This window comes from Microcaecilia unicolor, chromosome 9 (assembly GCF_901765095.1).
Source record: "Microcaecilia unicolor chromosome 9, aMicUni1.1, whole genome shotgun sequence".
In the NCBI taxonomy this organism is placed as follows: domain Eukaryota; kingdom Metazoa; phylum Chordata; class Amphibia; order Gymnophiona; family Siphonopidae; genus Microcaecilia; species Microcaecilia unicolor.
This window is the reverse complement of record NC_044039.1, coordinates 269,997-293,286: the sequence shown is the minus strand read 5'-3', so window position 1 is coordinate 293,286 and position 23,290 is coordinate 269,997. Positions and strand designations below refer to the sequence as shown.

General features: G+C 40.3%; 1 protein-coding gene across 1 annotated transcript in view; it reads right to left on the bottom strand.

Moving 5' to 3' along the window:
• The window catches only part of RFX4 (regulatory factor X4), a 94,100-nt gene that overhangs the window by 46,857 nt on the left and 23,953 nt on the right, over positions 1 to 23,290 (bottom strand). The window contains exons 5-8 of the mRNA XM_030214809.1: positions 22,651 to 22,774; positions 14,715 to 14,776; positions 10,587 to 10,800; positions 1,277 to 1,354 (exon numbers count right to left, since the gene is read on the bottom strand). Of these exons, the coding sequence (XP_030070669.1) occupies positions 1,277 to 1,354; positions 10,587 to 10,800; positions 14,715 to 14,776; positions 22,651 to 22,774 (478 nt within the window). The remainder of the gene's footprint in view (positions 1 to 1,276; positions 1,355 to 10,586; positions 10,801 to 14,714; positions 14,777 to 22,650; positions 22,775 to 23,290) is intronic.

Below are 23,290 nucleotides of genomic sequence, written 5' to 3'. Positions count from 1 at the left end.
AGCCTTTTAGCACATGGAATAACTTTGAAACTATAATTCCCACACTTGGATATTACCCCAACCAGACTATTCCAATGGGACAAGAACATAACATGAGACCAGTCATACTGGGTCAGACCAATGGTCCATCTAGCCCAGTATCCTGTTTCCAGTAGTTGCCAATCCAGGTCACAAGTACCTGGCAGAAACCTAATTAGTACCAAGAATTACTTGGACTCCCACAAAAATTATCTAGATTGTAGTTGGTACAAAACACTGATGCCAGAATTATTGGGGAGCTGAAAAATGGGATCTTGTGATTGCATTGCTGAAGTATCTTCATTGCTTGCCAACAAAATTTCACAGTAACATAGTAGATGGCGGCAGAAAAAGACCTGCACGGTCCATCCAGTCTGCCCAACAAGATAAACTCATATTTGCTACTTCTTGTGTATACCTTACCTTGATTTGTACCTGTCCTTTTCAGGACACAGACCGTAGAAGTCTTGCCCAGAACTAGCCCCGCCTCCCAACCACCAGCCCCGCCTCCCACCATATTCAATTTAAGTTACTGGCACTGATGTGTAGGCTTTGGTTGGGTCAGGCTTGTGTGTACCGTCAAAAGAAAATGTCTATGTGTGTTCCTTAGCAGGCGTTACGATCTTACAACTGCAGAGCTATGGGTTATAACACCTTTATCTGAAATCTGAAATTTTAGGCCCAAAGCTTGCTAAATGATCATAGTAACCCTGTTGTGCCCCAGTGGCTTATGGGTTGAAAAGGTATCTGTAATTTTGAAAGAAATTTTTCCTCTGTTGCTTTTGAACATTTTTGGTATACTTGACATTTTTAAAAGTTAATGTGTTGATTTATTTTTAAAAGGCTAAGTGACTAATTGGTTTAAAATTTTTGCTTGTATTTTTATGTATTATACTGTAAATTTTATTTTATTATTTTGTATTATACACTGTGTTAAATTGAGGTATATAAGAATGTTAAATAAAATAACTAAATAAATGTTGATGCCGTCAATATCTTCATTGTGAAAGGGTCTAGGCTTCGATCATCTATGAACAGAGTTCTACTTACCAATATTTTCTTAATGGTCTCTCAGTCCTGGATGATTGTTACACAATTCAAATAAGGATATTTACAGAACATCAAGGCTGGTGCCTGGGGCAGAAATTTGGAGGGGAGCCCCAAAGCCTAACAGTAGGGTCCCTTATGGCATGGGGTCCTGGAGGTCCCTCTTTGCAGTCCCCTAGTGCCAGCTCTGCAGGAGATAGACTTACTGTACCTCATCAAAATTGGCTCTTATGACAGTATCTAGTATCCTCTGGCAGTGAGTTCGGTACATCATGATAAAGGTGGAAACCTGTAAAGTAGATGAGAAGAATATAAGTGCAATTTTGTAACCAGGTGTTTAGGTTAGAAAGGCACATATGCTTTACGTTTGGTTTAAACATGAGCAGTTTTGTACCAGAAAATCCTGCACAGAGTTACAGTTACACTAAGCTGACCCCCAGGAACATGCATGCATAAACCATGTGACATTAGGGTAACATGTATTTTTATGTGTTTAGTAATGGACAGATTTATAAGTGGTGATTTGATTGTGTAAAATAAGCCTTATAGAATTATCCACATAGAGCAGATTCTACCTTTACAACAGCCTCTTTTGCAATCCATACCAGCTGATATTCAAACCCGCAGTGCTCAGTGATTGTTAAGCCGCTAACAGCCATGGCATCGGCACTGAACATCCACGTTAGCGCCAAAGTCTGGAAGTTACCAGGTGCAGGCCAATATTCAGACCAGTGCCCAGGTAACTTGGTGGATAAAGTTAGACAGCCTTTGTGGTGTCGTAACTTAATCCACTTACTTAACCGATTAGTGGACAACATATTGCTGCTAATCGGTTAAGGGAGGAATTTATTACCATGGGCTACAGTTAAGGTGGGTTATTTTACTGTTAACCCAGGTTATTAGTAACTAGGTCTCATTGCATAAAATGGGATTCTTTGCTAAAATAATATGAGTTGAGGTAAAAAATATTATCTTTGTGTAAGTGAGAGTGGGATGTTTGACCACGGAAATTCAAATCCTGGAGACAAGAATCTTAAAAAGCTTGTTTATTGATGAAAAGACTCGACACAACTGTTGTGTTTCGGCCGTCAGGCCTGCATCAGGAGTCTCAGAGGCCAGGAAGAGCCTCTGAGACTCAATAAATGACACGTTATTGAGCAAGACTCCTGATGCAGGCCTGACGGCCGAAACACAACAGTTGTGTCGAGTCTTTTCATCAATAAACAAGCTTTTTAAGATTCTTGTCTCCAGGATTTGAATTTCCGTGGTCAAACATCCCACTCTCACTTACACTTGTGTTTTCCCGTGGGGAGTTCAAGTTCTAAGCTTGGCTGCGGATTCTTCTGAAAATATCTCATCTTAACAGTAGCCAGTGTTGATAACTTTCCCGCTAAGGGCCAATGGACCACCCTAGCACTAACTCGACAGTGCCACAGTGGTCATAGGAGGTGTTCAGTGGCACTGCTGGGTTAAGTGCCACTCAACATCCCCTCCTGGTCCACACAGTATGGTTTAAATGGACAGGTGCCTTTCCTGCCTGGTTAAATACTTTTGAATATTGGGCCCACATTATACAGTTGTAGGCTAAAACCAACTTTTGTACAGCAACAAAACAGAGTTGACTAAGGAGCTTCTAGGGTGGTCTTTTGGGTGGACTTGAGGTATATATGAAGGGTGTTTTACAAGATTGTGATTTAGTGAACATGAATTTAATTATGATTACTCATGGATGTGGTCACTATGAAGACCTTGCTGGTAAGAGTCATCATTCTAAACATTTGGTAGGGAATGCAAGTCAATGGTATATACATATTATTCTGCTAAGTAATGGAAATGAACTTGTTAATCAACAATGTTTAAATACATAGGTTGTTGGCTGAAAACTTGTGTGAGCAATTGGGGGATGACTAAGAAAATAAAGAAGTGGATTTGTTGGTAGAACAGTGGAATAATTAATGAATCAAAGAAGTTATATTTAGATCTAAGAACAATATTAAATTTTGATATTCAGAAGGATTAAAGCAATTACGTAGGGAATTGAGGCAACTTGAAAGAAAATAGAGAACGATGAAGGAGATAGAATTGAAGGAGTCATTTTTGTTGAAAAGTAGAAGAATGTAAATGCACAGTAAATCAGGCAAGAGATCAATATTATCAGAAAACTATTGTAAAATCATTAACTTAGAGTAAGCAGTCTCCTGCAGTAAATATTTCTATCAATCCTGAAACATTTGGGAATTATTCTGAGGATAAAATCACAAAATTGTTAGCTGGTTTTGGTAACTGTATACCTGACAATGAGTGTTTGTTATTGGAGGAGGAAAGCTGGTGTGATTTTGATAGCATTACTGAACAGGAAGTTAAATCTATTCTGAGAACCTTAAGGCCGCTATTTCTAACAAAATTACTGGTCGTACAGGCAACAGGTTTTAAATTAGTACCAGCCCTTATGTCATTCTTTCAAGCAAGGAAAACTGCCATCAATCCTAAACACCGGCTAATATTAACAAAATCATAATTTAGATTATGATATTCCAAGCAATTTTAGACCAATTTCTTACCTACCTCTGATATCCACATGAATTGAGAAGGCAGTTTTAAAACACACGACTTATTCTTTTAGAGAAAGTTAATGCATTACACCCTTTCCAGTTTGGAATCAAATGAGAGATAGTACTGAGTCTGTATTACTATCTACAGTTGATTTAATGGACAAGGTTTAGATCATTAGTACAGTGTTTTGTTGTAGCTCTTAACACAGTGAACCATCTGATCCTTTTAAGTAGACCTACAGACCTGTGGAATTTCTGGCACTGTATTAAAGTGGTTTACATTTTTTCTGAGTGATAGTCAACAAGAACTTTGTATTGGAGGAAGGAAATCACAGCTGAAGAAATTACAACCTGGGGTGCCGCATGGTTCAGCCCTATCAGCTGCATTGTTCAATGTGCATTTAAGCTCTTTATGCCAGAGATTAAGGAACATGAAAGTTCACTACTGAGTAGACGTACGTCTTTTTTGGATTTGGGGATTTGACACTAGAACTGATCTTGCGATTCATAGACTAAAGTCAGTTTTTAATGACGCTGCAGATGGGTTATGGACAAATAAATTAGTGCTTAACAGGAAACAAAACAGAGTTAATGATGACTGGAGAAATGTGTAATGAAATTGTACCAGCTTTTATATTTTTGAATGATCAAGAGATACATATATCAAGTCAGGTTAACAGTTCAGGTGTTTTCCTGAATTCTAAATTGACTTATAAATCGCAAATTTGTCATGTTATAAAGAATGTTAGGTAAATTGAAGTCTCACCTACCAGTTGGTTGTGCACAGTTTGGTTTAGAGCGGGATCAATTATTGTAATTCACTATTTTTAGGTTTGCCTGCTACTAAAATGCATGAAAATTCTGCAGCTCATCTGATTTCAGGATGCTCACGTTTTCAACATATGGAGCCTAGACTGTATGACTTACACTGGCTGCTAGTGAAGGAGAGAATTTTGTTTAAAATACTGCTTTTAATACATAAAGCAATAAAAAAAAATAATCAGCATATTATTTGAAATGTGTGTTAAAAATCCATGTTCCAAATTGATCACTGAAGTGTGAAGCATCTGCTCATTTGCATATTCTGCCTTTAAGAAAAGTGCATTATGCAGTAGATGCTCATTAGACACAAACGAACTTAAGAGGCTCTTGAAAAGACACTTGTTTGCTAAAGCTTATGCCTGTAGTATAAATTAAAGAATGGATGATGGAGAACATTGAAACATTATGTAGTTAGAACAGAGCTGATTGAAATTATGTTATATTTGATAAAATTGGTTGCTTTATTTTTGTTTGAATATTGGTTTTAGGATTTTCATTGAATCTTTTTTAAATTTGTGTTTTAAAGTTTTATGTTTGTAATTCTGTACATAGTTTAGTTATAAGCGAGTTATATATAAATAAACCTAAACCATGGATCCCATGGCACCGTGCCACAATGGCCTTGGGAAGCATTCAGTGGCATTGCTGGGTATCCCCTTCTGGTCCACTCAGTATGGTTTAATCAGGCAGGTGCCTCTCCTGCCTGGTTAAAGCCTTTTGAACATAAATTGTAGCTAAAAGCAACAGTTACGTAGCTGATGACATCAAAGCTAAAACATCAGAATTGCCATATTAAGTCAGAACAGAGGACCATCTAACTCAGCGTTATGGCTGTGACACTTGCAGGTAAGAAGCCTCTAGAACGCACATGTAGAGGTGACTATTTGCAATAAAGCCAGGGTAACACCCCGACAGGTATTCTAAATTCTCTGTGACTGATCTTTCATAAACTCATTGAATCCCATTTTGAAAGCGTTAATGCTTTTCCCTGTACAGTGTCTCGTGGTAATGAGTTAGCCACATCTTGCTGTTGTGTTCACAAGTGCTTTTTTCTGTTTGTTTTAAACCCGTCATTTGATCATTTAATTAAGTTGCTATCAACAGTAATGCATTCAGTCTGCATCAGCACCTGCTTTACTGCTGAATACAAATTTTAAAAGGCATTAATGTATAACAACATACAGATTAAATGAGTAAATAGTTAATGTGCTGCTGAAATTCAAATTTTAGGCAAAGCAACTCGTTTAAAAGTATTGCTGTGTGTAACATGCACATCTGCGTTAACACAGTTATAAATGGAAAACTTTACCTTAACCACTAAGGAATTATCATGTGTAAACGGCAGCATTTAAGTGTCTGGAGAGGCCCCCATGTAGATCTGCCATTTCAGAACAGGGGTCATGATATCGTTCTCCACAGAAAGAGCTGCTCCTCTTCCTTTTCAGCCATCTATCTGGGTCTGCTTATACTCAATATGACCATGGCCCTATGGCCCCTATTGAATCTGAGTCCTGCTCCAGCCTTGCAGATCTGTTTTCTTGCTATGACTGTGAGCATTTGTATCCATTGCTTTCCAGCTCTTTTGCTTTCCTTGGTTATTTTCACCTCAGTCATCATGCTTTTCACAGACTCTTGCATTTTGACTTGCTACGTTGACTAGTTTAAATGGCTGGCAATATACTGCCTGAATCCTTCTTCCTCCCATGGAAAGATGTCGGTCATCGTTACAACATATAGTCATGACCAACAGTTTGCACCCACCGCTTTTTTCATTTGTATAACACTTATTCAAGACAGGTGAACAACACACAGTGTACACTGTATACAGAAGGTTTTCTGCTGATGTCACTATTTGCAGTGGTAGCCGCTGTTCTTGATTCCTGTCTGTGTATTTGGGAATTGATGTTGCTGGTTTTCTGCAGAACTCTGGTATTATATTCTGGGTCCACTCAGCTTTGCTCCATTCTGTCAGTTGTGCTTCAGACACTGAATTGTGCATTGACACCTTCTGTTTCATCATTGTCCAATACATTTTCAGTAATGTTCATATCAGGGCTCTTTCCTGGCCAGGGCTCCAATAGCTGTATTTGTTCCTGAGCCAGCCATGTCCTCACAGCTTTTGTTCCATAGCATGGTGCACCATCCTGTTGAAAATGGATAATGTGAATGTGCATGAAATTTGGAAGTTTTTCTCTCAGTTCATTCAATTAAACAGTTCCATTGATTGTTGCATTCTTACGCATAATCCATTAACTTTCTTGACCAGCCCCTAAGATTGTACCCCAAACCATGACCTTTGATGCTCGCTGCACTGTGGCTTTTTAACATACCTGTCTCTCTCTGGTTTGATGGTCTGCTCCATGTCTTAAAAGGCTACAGAACATAACACACTCCCATTGTTCAGCTGTTCATTGCTTGTATTTGAGGCAGAAAGTGAGACAATCTAATATTCTTGGCAGACAACTTCAGCTTTCAAGCTGGCTCATACAACCAAAGTCTGGCATTGAACAATCTTCTGCGTATTGTCCTGTTACTGGGTTTCTTCGTTGGAGTACCTGGAAGTCTTGATCTGACAACATTTGATGCCCGTGAGAAGATTTTGCTCTTTTTATGACTGCATTGTCCATAGCCCTAGGTTGCCTGGGCTCGTGGTTTTACCTGACCTTAGTCTGACTCAGAATGGCTTTTCTTATGTTATTTAATGATTGTTGTATGTGTTATTCAGTTTGATTTTGATTTATGAGAATCTGTAATCTGCTTTGACCATTGTGATGTATGAAGACATGTAATATATGTTTTTAAATTAACATTAAGTTCTTATTGTATTTTGTATGCAGAACATATATTTATAACTGGACTAAAGAGGAAGTTACCATTTCAGTGACTGTTTGCTGCTGGGACACTGAGGGGTAGTTATTAATGTGGGCTATCATTATGATGTGTTATTTTACCACTAACTCAGCCTATTTTAGCTCAGGTCCCATTTTATGCAAAGAGACCTAATTACTAATAAAATAACACATAACAACAATAGTCCACATTGATAACTTCCTCCCTTAATTAAGGAAAAGAAATGTCCCTAGAAATCGAAACCACCGCTATATGTAATAAAAGTGAGTCTAGCATAGGACAATCAAGACATTGTGACATCACTGATGAGGTTGGCTCTTATTGGTGGAATGAGGCATTATGACATCACAGTATCAGCTCTGGTTAGCACTAAGGGGGGACGTTATTAGCATAGGCTACCATTAAGAGGTGTTATTTGACCACTAACTCAGCTTATTTTAGCTCAGTTCCTTTTTTATGCAATGGAGAAGGGTAGTTAGTGGGGTTCCTCAGGGGTCTGTGCTAGGACCGCTGCTTTTTAACATATTTATAAATGATTTAGAGATGGGAGTAACTAGCGAGGTAATTAAATTTGCTGATGACACAAAGTTATTCAAAGTCGTTAACTCGCGACAGGATTGTGAAAAATTACAGAAGGACCTTACCAGACTGAGAGACTGGGCGGCTAAATGGCAGATGACGTTTAATGTGAGCAAGTGCAAGGTGATGCATGTGGGATAAAAGAACCCAAATTATAGCTACGTCATGCAGGGTTCCACATTAGGAGTTATGGACCAAGAAAGGGATCTGGGTGTCGTTGTCGATAATACACTGAAACCTTCTGCTCAGTGTGCTGCTGCGGCTAGGAAAGCGAATAGAATGTTGGGTATTATTAGGAAAGGTATGGAAAACAGGTGTGAGGATGTTATAATGCCGTTGTATTGCTCCATGGTGCGACCGCACCTTGAGTATTGTGTTCAATACTGGTCGCCGCATCTCAAGAAAGATATAGTAGAATTGGAAAAGGTGCAGCGAAGGGCGACTAAAATGATAGCGGGGATGGGACGACTTCCCTATGAAGAAAGACTAAGGAGGCTAGGGCTTTTCAGCTTGGAGAAGAGACGGCTGAGGGGAGACATGATAGAGGTATATAAAATAATGAGTGGAATGGAACAGGTGGATGTGAAGCGTCTGTTCACGCTTTCCAAAAATACTAGGAGAAGGGGTATGCGATGAAACTACAGTGTAGTAACTTTAAAACAAATCAGAGAAAATATTTCTTCACTCAATGTGTAATTAAACTCTGGAATTCATTGCCGGAAAATGTGGTGAAGGCGGTTAGCTTAGCAGAGTTTAAAAAGGGGTTAGACGGTTTCCTAAAGGACAAGTCCATAAATGGACTTGGGAAAAATCCACAATTCCAGGAATAACATGTATAGAATGTTTGTACGTTTGGGAAGCTTGCCAGGGGCCCTTGGCCTGGATTGGCCGCTGTCATGGATAGGATGCTGGGCTCGATGGACCCTTGGTCTTTTCCCAGTGTGGCATTACTTATGTAGTAATAACTAGGCTTAACAGCAAAATAACACATATTAAATAACTCTCTGCTCCTCAACCCTTATTTAGTAAGCGCTGTTTGGAATTTACATGTGCAAAATACTGGCATTTATAGGCATATACTCACAGGAAGAGTAGTGTAGCCAGCAGGGCTCTTTCGAAAACCAACAGGAGGACGAAAAAAAGATTAAATACTTTATTCTTGAGAGTAACCAATGCATGTATCACATACCCATGTAAAACTCAGTTTCAGAAAGCCAGTAACATGTGAAAATCCGCAGGCCATGTAGATTGCAAGAGGGTGGGGCTTGGGCAGAACTGAAATTTACATGTGTATGTCACAATATATCAATGTCTGGATTTACAACGCTTCTTCGCATGTAGAAGTTTATAAAACATTCTCAAGTCAGTCAGCCATTTACAAGAGGGATTAAGGGCTTTTTTTTTTTTTTTACAAAACCACACTAGCAATTCCTGTGTGGTAAATGAGAGGAAGCCTATTCAATTCCTATGGGTTTACTCCCATTTACTGCATAGGAATTGCTAGCATGGCTTTGAAAAAGAAGCCTCAAGGGAGCTACCCTTCTTTATCTTCCACTAAGTATTTCCCCATCCTAATTAGAAATAATTATGAGTATTTACACATGCAGGTCTTAAATTGGTTGACATGCTAATATGTTCTGACATACCATGATACACGTGTAACCATGGGCAATTACATAGGTAAGTTGCCTACACTGATTTTTTTTCCTGATTATAATTGTAAAATGGATGTTCCATCCAAATGTTACTGCCACACGTGTACTGCATGAAAAAGGGATGTTCCCACCACACGTATCTGCCACATACATGTGCATGCCTACATGTAAAAGAGATGTTCCTACTACACCTAGCTGCCACATACATGTGCACTCCTGCATGTAAAAGGGATGTTCCTGCCACACATAGCTGCCATGTAAAAGGGATGTTCTCACCACATGTAGCTGCCACATGCATGTGCACTCCTGCATGTAAAACGGATGTTCTCACCACATGTAGCTGCCACATACATGTAAAATGGATGTTCCTGCCACACGTAGCTGCTTCATACTTGTGCACTCCTGCATATATCTTAGAAACTGCTCTCTGTTGGAGACCCTTTTCTAAAATACTTCCAGAAGTCAATACATCCGGCCTGGAGATATCAGTTCTGATTTTTACATTCTATCTAAAATAGGCCTTAATATCAGTCAGTGATAAAGGATATAACATAGCTCCCTTCTAACACACACTTTGAAAATGACAAAGCACGATCACGCAGCTGTCTTAATCTTGACATGTGGATTAAGTGTAAACAGAAGAAAGATATCCCTTAACACTGAGTTACAGGACAGGGTTCAACTCTGCTTCTCCTTAGTGTTACCAGATCTCTGCTAATTTATACCAATTAATTATAAAACAAGCGATTCAGTATCATTTTTGCAGCCAGCAGTTCACATTCAAATTCTCCTATGGTCAGTACAGGCTATTAATCAATCAATCACAAGCTTGTCCTGTGCTATTGCAACCTCTGTGGAGGAGAGACGTCTTTCATACATATTTGTACTGCTCTATAGTGCAATGGAAATTAAAAACACTAGCAGTCAGCATCTCCTGCTAGTAATTCAGAATCACCCCTCTTCTCACCTATCAGCTCGTTTTCTCTTTCCCCAGGGAAATGTGTTCTCTAGGCAGCAACTTGCATCTCTGCTTCTGAAGAAATGTACAGTAAGGGCCACTCACCTTCTCCTCGGGCAGACTTGCTGCTAGGTTCAGGTCTCTGACATTTGGAAATTCTGGCAGCAGTGTTCCAAGTTTGGATCGTGGGGAATAGGCCACTGTCTGCTTGGTGACTTCCTTCTTTCCTGTTTCATTGATCCAGGTGGCTCCTTTCTTTGAATACATTACGTCATAATACTGGGAGCTTTCTTTCACTGCAATCCCATAGTAATGGTACCTAAAGAGGCAGGTGCATTAATCAGAAGAGTATTATCTGATGATATCAACTTAAGAAAGAACACTGTCAGCTTTACATTCTAGTTTCTTTATTTTTTTTTTTTTTGAAATGTGATATATTCAGAATGTTTTGAAGTTGAAATTCAAAGTGGTTAGGCCGCTGTGAAAATGTACTAGAGATCAGTCTCTAAAACATTGGTGGAAATGGGGTAAATCTAGTGTGGGGGGAAATACATTTGTAACCCTGACCCCCTCCAGACAGTCCTGGATGCCAGCTAAGCTCTTAGGGTTAGGAACCCGGATCAGGGCATACAAAAACGTACGGTTTGTTTTTGAGCTGGGCACATCCCAGTAGGCCAGGGGATTTTGTCACCACCTTTTTCAGCTTTAACACAGCCCCAAAAAAGAATCCACTCTCACTCTACAGGTCGTTTTTAATAAACAGTAACATTTACTAATAGCAAAATCAATAGGAACTTACGCAACAGTCATTAACTCTCATTTCCTCAGGGGAAACAGACAAATGGTAATCCCTCAGATTCAGTTTTGTTTAATGTGCAATATAGTATAGCATTTAATTACTCAGCATAACCGCATCCTTCTTCACGCCTTTGGTGTGACTCACATAGATTACTGCAATGCCTTATTGAGGGGTGTTATGCGGAGGGAGATCAAATGACTGCAGCTCATTCAAAACATTGCAAATTTGACCATGTGACACCTCAGTTGTGGTGTGAACACTGTAGAATCCTGAATTGTCTATCAAATTTTGCTTTTGATTTTTAATATCCTGCATTCGGGTCCCCTTCTTTTTGTGTATTCCTCACCGATACCTTATATACCTCCTTGAACTCTACGCTCTAGCCAACGTGACTATTGGCAGTGTCTCTGATTCAGGAGGCAGCGTTGAATACTTTTCGGAAAATGATGTTTAATATTGATGGGCCTTTATTGTGGAACGTCTTGCCCTTGACATTGCGAGCTGAGGATAGCCTCCCCCCATTTAAAACTTTGCTGAAAACGTATTCATTTTGGTTGACTTTTCGTCTATGACCTGTTTGTAATTTGGAGGGTTCCTCTGCCATAGGAGCCTGTGAATTGTATTTCCCCTGCCCCCTCCTTTTTCCTTCATTATTTTATTGCCATGGGGTTCCTTTCTACCTATGGATTTTATTAATTGTAATCCACCTTGATGGTTTTGCTTTAGGCAGAAAATCAAATAAAGACAACCTTGAACTTATAGTAATTCTCTACAAGTCACCTAAAGTTAGGCATGGGATGACATGTGCTAAGAGCAAATTCTATATCAGCAATTATATACGTAATGACCGTTATAGAATACAAGCGTAAGTCTGCAATTATGCGCCTCATTTTAGGCTCAGTGAGTGGCTGCTGTAACTGCTTACAACAGATACTGTTCTATAACTCATGCACATAAGTGTTAGGCTGATCCCTGACCTGCTTATGCCCCTCCCAGGCCACACCCCCTTGCAGTTGTGTGCAATGGATTTTGTGTGCACAATTTGTAGAACAGTGACTAATTAGAGCCAATTAGTAGCAATTAACAGCAATTGTAGCCAATTACTGGTTGTTAAAGCCAATTAATATCTAATTTAACAATTGAGTTATGTATGTAACTGGTAATATTCTACAACTTGCACTTGCAACTTTGCATGATATGCATCGAATTGTTCAGCAAGTTTGCAGGATTAGGGGGGGGGGGTCTTTGTCTACATGAGCAGCATTAAGAGTCCTTGCTCCTTCACAAAGTCCTAGTGTAAAATGATATAACATGGGGAAGATAATTAGGGGAAGGTGGGAATGACTTGGGAATGTGGAGTATTATTATTTATGGACTCTGATTGTGATCTGCTTTGTACAACAGTGAAGGTTGAAAGTATCAGAATATAAGTTGAATATTACATTAAATTTGTATCTTTGTGTTTGTGTGGGAGTGAAAATCTGTGCTTCTGTCTTTGTGTCATATGCACATGGATGCACAGACAGACATATGGCTGGAGCATCGTCAACAGGGGCTACCGCTTGGGTGAGACGCACCTAAAAACTCCTGCACTATAGATATAAGAGGTGAATCTGAAAGTGGCTGCCCCATGCAGACAGGGAGCGCAATTCTACGTAGTTGTGGGTTTACACGGACTAGTAGTGTAAACCCACACTGGTGCAATGGAAGGCAGGTGTCCCACTTCAGCCGGGTCAATGACAGGAGTAGGTGGCTCCGACTAAGTGCAGCAAACAATGCTTGAACTTATTGTATTCGTGCAGGTGCCCTAAGCATTATTCTCTAAGGTCATGCGTAAATGGGATGGACCCCTGTTCAGAACATGGGCATCTTCTACTTATGCACGAAATTATACAGTACAACAAAAGTTCAAGCATTGTTTGCCGCACTTAGTCAGAGCCACCTACTCCTGTCATTGATCCGGCTGAAGTGGGACACCTGCCTTCCGTTGCACCAGTGTGGGTTTACACTACGAGTCCATAATAAATGCAGTTATACAATTGTCCATCCATTTCTTGCTACTAGCCAGTAAGCGTATGGTGATTATTTGTGCTTTCAACTATGAATTTTTTAGTTGTATATGTCTGTCTTTGAAATGTACATTTTTAAAAGAAAGGTATCAGACTCCTTTTAATTGATGTTGGTCCTTGTAGCCAAGGTTTAATTTGCCTGTTCGCTAGTAATTTTTGCATGCCAGGAATTGGTAGGATGTGAATCAACTGCATGTGGGTAAGAGGAACCCGAATTATAGCTACATCTTGCAAGGTTCCGCGTTAGGAGTTACGGATCAAGAAAGGGATCTGGGTGTCGTCGTCGATGATACGCTGAAACCTTCTGCTCAGTGTGCTGCTGCGGCTAGGAAAGCGAATAGAATGTTGGGTGTTATTAGGAAGGGTATGGAGTCCAGGTGTGCGGATGTTATAATGCCGTTGTATCGCTCCATGGTGCGACCGCACCTGGAGTATTGTGTTCAGTACTGGTCTCCGTATCTCAAAAAAGATATAGTAGAATTGGAAAAGGTACAGCGAAGGGTGACGAAAATGATAGTGGGGATGGGACGACTTTCCTATGAAGAGAGGCTGAGAAGGCTAGGGCTTTTCAGCTTGGAGAAGAGACGGCTGAGGGGAGATATGATAGAAGTGTATAAAATAATGAGTGGAATGGATCGGGTGGATGTGAAGCGACTGTTCACGCTATCCAAAAATACTAGGACTAGAGGGCATGAGTTGAAGCTACAGTGTGGTAAATTTAAAACGAATCGGAGAAAATTTTTCTTCACCCAACGTGTAATTAGACTCTGGAATTCGTTGCCGGACAACGTGGTACGGGCGGTTAGCTTGACGGAGTTTAAAAAGGGGTTAGATAGATTCCTAAAGGACAAGTCCATAGACCGCTATTAAATGGACTTGGAAAAATTCCGCATTTTTAGGTATAACTTGTCTGGAATGTTTTTACGTTTGGGGAGCGTGCCAGGTGCCCTTGACCTGGATTGGCCACTGTCGGTGACAGGATGCTGGGCTAGATGGACCTTTGGTCTTTCCCAGTATGGCACTACTTATGTACTTATGTAATGCAAACTGTTGGAAGTTTGCTGGGGGGGGGGGGGGGGGGGGGATGGGCATTGGGGTTCGCTAATGTGGGGAGAAAATGTTAAAATTTTGATGATGTGTTTACTGCCAGCTCTTGCTGAGGTTGTGTTGTTTATTTCATCTCACTGTATACGGAGCTTGTTGGATACTTACTTTGTTGAATCATCAATAAAAATTGTTGAAACATAAAAATGAAAGATATCAATTCGTTTTTGAAATTCATAAAACAAGTGCTCCTTTATGTATACTTCAAAGGGCCAGGCTGACTTTGGTAACTAATCTCATCGTGCCTTACACACCGCTTACTTTGATTGGCCTCTGGTCCCAAGTCTTCGTGTTGTCAACTGTGGGAACTGTTGCCTAATTATCTGTTAAAAAACAAACAAACACAGCACCAGCTATAAGAAAGATTAAGCACTTTTTTTGTTGGTATTTTCTCTTCTTTCACCTCAGACCCATCACCAGGCCCTGATTCTTGTGACAGCTGAAAGACAGGACACTGCATTCAAGCCTCAGAACCAAAGCTGGACCAGCAATGATCCAGAGTTACTTACCTGTAATGCACTTTTCAGTAGACAGTATTATAAATCAGACACAGCAGTGGACATGTGGACCAGCTCTATAGAGCGCAGAAAAATCAAGAAACTTTTGTTAGCATCTGTGTGAATTTCTTATACAACTGTTATCTCTGGAGTCCCCTTAGCATAATAAGAATGGTGGGAAAGAAGGAAGGGGTCTGTGTGTCTGATTTACCCTGCTGCCTCTTTACAGGTAAGTAACTATTTTTTTTTTTCTGTTGACCAGCAGGTTGAATGTCCCAGATTCTTTTTTATTTTTGTTACATTTGTACCCCGTGCTTTCCCACTCATGGCAGGCTCAATGTGGCTTACATGGGGCAATGGAGGGTTAAGTGACTTGCCCAGAGTCACAAGGAGCTGCCTGTGCCTGAAGTGGGAATTGAACTCAGTTCCCCAGGACCAGAGTCCACCACCCTAACCACTAGGCCACTCCTCCACTTCTCAGGGCTTGGGGAAGTTGCTATTAACTTGACCAAATGCACAGACTCTTCTAGACAAAACGCCTAATGCTAAAAATTCTAACTATCATGCAAAACTGCATGCACAGGTTACAGCATAGTGCCCCAACTTAATTAAGTGGATGCTAATTGGCTTTAATGACCTTTAATTTCCATTGATTAGCACCAATTTGCCATTATGAGCATAAATGCACATAGGAATTCTATAAACAAACCACCTGATATTCAAAAGAGTTTAAATGGGACAAGAAACTCCTGGCGAATTAAACCCCACTGAGACACCCGGCAAATGATATTCAGCGGAACTTAAATGGTTAGTGCAGCTGAAAATCACTGTTAACCAGCAATCTCTTAACAGTTAGGTTAGGGGTGGGCTGGGGGCGGAGTGTGGGCAAAGCACCTACTTAGCTGGTTAGTGATGATTTTCAGTCCGCTAACTGGCTAAGTAACCACATAAAGTTAAGACGGCAAAGAGACTACTAACTTTATGTGCTAAAGTTAACAAGCCACTGGTCTCAATATTAGCGGGTATCCGGTTAACGTCCAGGTGACCACTGATTGCCAGATATTCAATGGCAGGAGCTGGGGTCACTTCAGCCCAGAGCTTGAATGGCTCTGATATTGGGCGGTTAGGGTCTAAGAGCCTCTTGTACAAAGCCACGCTAACAATTCTCGGTGTGACAAATGAGAGGAACCCATTCAATTCTGTCTAACTCCCGCTGTCTCAATATCGGGCCCTATATCATTTCCTCAGCCCAAAGGTATTCATTCACAGAAATTATTCTCAGCTTTGTTTTCCTATCAAGCTGCAAAGAACTGCTCCAGTTCGCCCAGTAAAATTAGGCTTTTAACTAATTACAATGTATTTACAAAAGTGATCAAAACATATTTATTTTGGAAATGTGTGCTTCCAGAACACGTTTAATATTTGGTTTGATTATACTGCATGTGTATCTTAAGTGAGGCATATTTTCAGTATTTTAATTGATGATGTTGGTACGGTAGATTTTATAATTATGTTGATGTCACAATGCGCAAATTGATATCAAACCTACACCTTCCTGCAGACAACCTTCCCTGCTGCTGTTTTAAATACTGAAACCTAATATTGTTTTACACTATCACTGATTCTGCTTTGAGACATCAGCTCCAGCTTATCTGTTTTTTTAATTCTCTAGATAAATTAATGACATTTTTTTTACCCTAAATAATCTAACACTAGTTTTATCTTATGTAAAGTAATGCTGCTTTTTAAAAACTCTGTATAAAGTGGTATTTTACAATTTATTGGCATACAAGCTGGGAAATAATGGGCTATAAATCTTGAAATAAATAAATAAATAATGTTCCTTTCTGAAGGCAGGGACTACGGAGTGATTTGTGAGAGTCTCTTGGGGAAAGCTGATGCAAAAATGTGGCCTGTGTGGATGTTCTGGCCTGGGCAGCTTTAATTTTTAATGCAAGACTTTAGTAAACAGTAAAATCCTTTTGTGCAGATCTGTGAAAGTTGGGCCTGGCTATTTGATAAATGAGCAGGCAGCCCCACAGTCCGTCTTTCTGTCATTGTATAGATTCAATCAAGCTTGTCTAAGGAACACCCCATGCTGTTCCAGCTACTGATCTAACATTCCGAAGCATCTCAGCCTTACAAAGTTCCTTTAATTACAGATTAATCCCTCCCTCTCTTTTCACTCTCTGCAGACAGAACTAGAGACATTGAGAGGGTATGGGGAAGGGGGAGGGGAAGAAGCTGTGGGAAAAGGTGATAAATGTCCAGCATTACCTAAAAGGTATGATTTAAAATGTGGCCCTCCACTCACATACATGGTTGTCACATCTCTGATCTGATTTTTCTTTACTGCAGTGTATCAAAATGTGAAGAAAAAAAAACAACAACAAAATACCCCCTTGGACTGTGCTGAGCACCACACTGACTATGCTGCAATTCCTTGTCAAACAACACAGGGCCCTGTTTACAAAGGACCACTAGCATTTTTAGCCACACTAAAAATTAGCATACGCTGTGTTGACCCTCATAGGAATATTATGGGCATCTGTCTGAAAGCTTTCAGCCGAAACCAAAATGAAAACTCAGTTGTGGATCGCTCCTGCCCCAACTACACACCTGCACCATCAGAGATTGTAAAATAAGCCCAGGGGGTCAATGGGTGGGGAGAGGCACTCAAAGAGGCCATGAGGAGAGGCAGCTCCTATTCAAGGGGAGGGGGAGGGAGGGAGACAAATGGGACAAAACACAAATTGTCTACTTCCCCCGATAACATGGTTATTATTGGTCAAAACCAAAACATGACCAAAAATTAAAATAACATTTCACCTGAAACCGGGCAGAAAAAGGATTTTGGCCTGGTTTTGGCACCGTAACTGAAACCAAAATTTGGTCGGACTCTAGTACAATCCCACCCGCCCATTATTCTGATCATATAGGAGGTAGTATTATAGCAAGGCACCCAGGCAGGGAAGGGATGTATGCATTTATCTATCCCAATGTAAAGCCCGGGAAAGTATAGACCAGTGAGTCTGATGTCAGTACTGGGTAAAATGGAAGAAACTATTATTAAAACAGAAATTACTGAGCATATAGGTAGGCATGGATTAATGGGACCAAGCCAACATAGAATTAACCAAGGGAAATCTTGCCTCACCATTGCTGAATAAAGATGTGAAGAAGGTGAGCCGGTTGATATTCAGGCTTATTTTCGAAAACAAAAGGGCGCCCATCTTTCGACACTATAGGGTAACATCTAAGGCTAACGAATCTGGGTTGTTATAATTGGCATGATATTCAAGCACTTATCCAGACAGCGGATGAGTTTCAAAATTATTAAAAGCAACTTTGCCTTGACCCAGAAGTGATTTTTCTGCTCCATAACGTGCCTTGAATTACAACAGTGAAGGGATGAACTAAATTCAAAGGCAACTCTCCTATTTTACTTAGACTAGTGTTCTTAGGCTGAGGTGCTGTGAGTCATCATTCAGAGCTACCCAGAGGTTTCCCCATAGGTGTAATTTGCCTGCTGAACCTGGGGGGGGGGGGGGGGAGTGTAAGGAAAGCAAACTGGCAGTGGGAGCAGGGGAGACCAATCCAGTATTAGCATTCACCTGACCATCTATAGTTCCAACTCTTTCTGGAATTCCAATTGTAAAAATAGTTTCTTTAAATATGTTGACATTATCATTTAATCACATCTTTCTTTTGAACCCCAAATATCCAATGCAGTCAAATCAGGTTTCTTCATTCTACAGCAGCTCCACTCTATTAGATGTTATTTTGATGATTTACTCTACATTCCTCTAATCACATTTATTATGGGATTACTCGGGACAATCATTACAAAATACTAAGAAGATAAAAACATATACACTGCTATACTGGGTCAAAATGAAGGTCCATCAAGCCCAGTATCCTGGTTCTAACAATGGCCAATCAGGGTCAGAAGTACCTGGCAAGATCCCAAAAGAGTATAAACAGATTTTAAGCTGCTTATCCCAGGAATACGCTTTTTCCAAGTCTATTTTAATAATGGCTCATGGACCTTTCTAGTAGGAACTTTTCCAAACCTTTTTTAAACCCTAATATGCTAACTGCTTTTACCATATTCTTTGGTAATGAATTCCAGAGTTTAGTTATTCGTTGAGTGAAGAAATATTTTCTCTGATTTGTTTTAAATTTACTACTTAGTAGGTTCATTATGTGCCTCCTAGTCCTTGTATTTTTGGAAAAAGTAAACAAGAGATTCATGCCTACCCGTTCCACTCCACTCAGTATTTTATAGACCTCTATCATATCTCCCCTCCGCCATCTTTTCTCTAAGCTGAAGAGCCCTAGCTGCTTTAGCCTTTCCTCATAGGGAAGTCGTCCCGTCTCCTTTATGCAATACCAGATGTATTTCTCTATCTTTTTTGTTGTTGTTGTTGTTGTTACATTTGTACCCCGCGCTTTCCCAGTCATGGCAGGCTCAATGCGGCTTACATATTGTATACAGGTACTTATTTGTACCTGGGGCAATGGAGGGTTAAGTGACTTGCCCAGAGTCACAAGGAGCTGCCTGTGCCTGAAGTGGGAATTGAACTCAGTTCCTCAGTTTCCCAGGACCAAAGTCCACCACCCTAACCACTAGGCCACTCCTCCACTCCAGAAATAGGTTTCTGTTACCCAGGGCTGCCAAGAAGGGGGGCAAGATTCCCTGGGCCCAGTCTCCAAGGGGGGCCCGGTGCCAGAAGGTTCTGCTCCCTCAGTCTGTCTCACTCCTGCTCCTGTGCGTCAGGATCAGGGTAATGATAACCCTGGTCCCAGCACACAGGAACAGGACAATGACAGACCAAGGAAAGAGCAGACACAGGAAGGTAAGGGGCGGGGGGTGGTGGCGGTGGTAGCAGTCCAAGTGGGGATGGTTAGTGGCGGCTGTGGCAGTGCTGGCCCAGGCCTAGTACTGTCTGTTGGTGACCCTGTTGTCCCCCTCTCTGGAAGACCAAAGAGAGGAAGCTTGTCTGTTCTGTGCTGCTGCTGCTGTTCTCTGCTCCCCTGCAAGCCCATTGGTCAAATATTCCGTAGCCAGCCAGGCTACAGAGGAAGACAGGAAGAGTAACTAAAGAAAGAAGCCTTGCTTCCTGTCTTCCCAACCCTTGTAGCTTTGCAGCATGGACCTCTCAGCTTTTGAGCCAGGGCACTGAAAGAGTACTGGAGGTGTTCAACCACCCCACAGCACCCACAGAACTGTACCCTATGAATAGAATGAACTTTAAATCTGACCATCTTTAAATCTAGATTGAAAGCCTACCTCTTCAACATTGCTTTTGACTTGTAATCACTTGTACCTCTCGCTTCTACCTACCCTCCTCTCCTCTTTCCTCTACACATTAATTGATTTGCTTACTTTATTATTTTTGTCTATTAGATTATAAGCTCTTTGAGCAGGGACTGTCTTTCTTCTATGTTTGTGCAGCGCTGCGTATGCCTTGTAGTGCTATAGAAATGCTAAATAGTAGTAGTAGTAGGGAGAAGCATAGGGGGGCATGAGGTAATCTGCTGTAGGTTTTTCTAAGGGTGGGGCTTAATGAAAGTCACATTTTCTGAACTTTGAGCCCAGGCACAGAGCTAGGGTAGCGTTTAAATGGGCCAGTAGTGCAGCCTAAGGAGGTTGGATTTGACTCGACGAAGGTGTCATGTTACAAGGCTTAAGCCATCTCCCCCATGCAGCCACCATGTTGGTACACCCAAAACAAAGCAATCAGCTGATGCATCCATGTTGTCATTGTTCATTGTTCATTGTTGGTAGCATTTTAATTTTATCTCAGTTATATTTTTAAACACGACAGCTTGTGCAGCTATCAGGTCAAATGTATGAATGTGATCCAGTAGGAAATTATGTGGTTTTGTTAATTAAAGCAGTGGCAGGCCGATACGCCACCAAAATACAAATAGCACAATATTAGCTGTCAAGTTCATACAAAGTTAATTATTTTCAGAGGAAAAATAATCTGCTGGCTTCCTGCTATATGAATATTCCATCACTGTTTCATTATTGCTACCAAGTATTACATATTTTGGGCACTTGCTTAAAACTTTGATGGTTTTAATTAATTTATGTACACTTGGAGGAGCGGCCTAGTGGTTAGAGCACCAGTCTTGCAATCCTGAGGTTCAAATCCCACTGCTGCTCCTTGTGATCTTGGGCAAGTCACTTAACCCTCCATTGCCTCAGGTACAAACCAAGATTGTGAGCCCTCCTGGGACAGAGAACTATCCAAAGTACCTGAATGTAACTCACCTTTAGCTACTACTGAAAAAGGTGAGATCAAAATCTAAATAAATGGTATTGTTTTTTTAAACCTAAGGGTGATTGAACAATTAGGTATAAACTGTGTTGTTTCTGAATTTATTTGTTTTGGACTGATTTGGGTCCTACATCTGCTGTCTAGAATTTTGGAAGATGGAAATGAGGAAATAAAAATTAAATTTTGAATGTTCTCTGTAGAAGCTGTTGTTTACTTTTGCAATGTGATGAATGCCTGTTCTGGTGTATGCACGTGATAATGTTTGAATAACTGTCCATACTTATGGCTATGATTTCTGAACATGCAGCATCATTAAAGGACAGACTTTTACATTTATTAAAAATGTGATATACCACCTTCACTAAAATGATAGGATAAAGCAGTTTAAGGTCAAAACAATAATATAAAATAACACAAAATAGAAAGGAAGTGCAAATTTGATAGTAAAGAAACCACTCGTTCCAAGGCAGTCATCATACTGATAAGCAACAGAAACTACACCAAAACATACTGAGATCAATAGGACTCTAGCAACAGTAACCACAGTTGGGTATATATGGTAATATTAACTTTCTTAAATGTTTCAGACATATCCATCTACTTGCTCCCATGATGTTACTGAATTCTATTATTGTCTCACTGTATTTTCAAATGTAAGCCACATTGAACCCGAGTTTGCATGGGATAATGTGGGATATAAATGTCAAATAAATTAAATTAAATCCTTTATCCTCCACCTTTTAAGGCACTGCCTATTTAACTAGAATAGCTTTAGACTTTTTACAGATGGAGTACGCATAGGCAGTCCATTATTTCTAATAAGGGTTTGCTATTGTTTTGGGTGATTCAATATGGCATCAAGCTCCGCCTACTGGCTTCAGGCCATAGAGTAGGCCAAGCACGCTCCTGCCATCTCCTGTCCTTTTAAACCTCCTTGGTGCAGCTACTAGTACAACAAGGAACTGAGACCCCAAGTAGGCCCCTTTAAGACACTGACACTGTACCATTTTTTTCCTTAATGCTTGTTGCCATCACCAGGAATGGGTGAAGTTCCTAACCTTGACAATACCCATTATAATGTTTGTGAGATTTAGCTATGGGATGCAGATGATTCAGGAGCTTATTTGTATCCCACAGCTAAATAATTCAAAAGTGTTCACTCTGAAATTTTGCTAGCAGTCCCTGCCATTTCTGAGAATAAGGTTAAGCAAGGGAAAGAATGCAATATTTAGTTGCCCTGTTCAGGGCAGTTTCCACCCTTTGAAAGAAGATTGCTGATTCAGGTTCTTATGATGAATGGGATATTTTGGTTTTGTTTTCCTGTGCATTAGATTTTAGGGAATCAGGAAAAGGTTAACTTTGATGGGGCTCTGGCTTTCTTTCAGTCTATGCAGATATGACAGTAGTTACCTTTCCAAAACTGGCAGCATTGACAGGTTGAGTGTCGTTCTTTTCACAGAAATCCAAGTAATGCATGTAAAGAGCACTCCTAGGAATGCAAACACCCTCTGCGATCTCATAGTTCTCCTCCAGCCTGAAAAATAACAAAACCCAATAGGAAATCTGTCATCAAATCGATCCAGGTAATTCTGACACAAAACATTAGAAAATATATATATTTTCTCATTATGCTCATTTTAAAGCCAGTGTTTCATTCCATGTATTCCGCTCCCCTCCCCCCAGTACAAGTACTGCCTAGTGGGGTTTACAATAAAACATTAAAATTATTATAGATTACAATAAAATTCAGTAAGCATTTACCCTAAAAACCCTTTCAGCAGGGATAATAGTATAGCAAATCTTGTTTAATATTCCAGTTTCAGAGACTTTACACCCTGTTGTAGCTCTCTTCCTATCCTCTCACCACCCTAATCAGTAAGACTATTCACCCCTCCCTCCAAACAGGCACATCTTCAACATTTTCCAGAATTTAAAATAATCTTTGCTGTATAACTCCACAGACATAGAATTCAAGATCCCTGATCTCCTCACTGAAACAACCTTTTCTCAGAATTTCGTCCTTCTCTTATCCGTAAAAAAAGAGAACAAC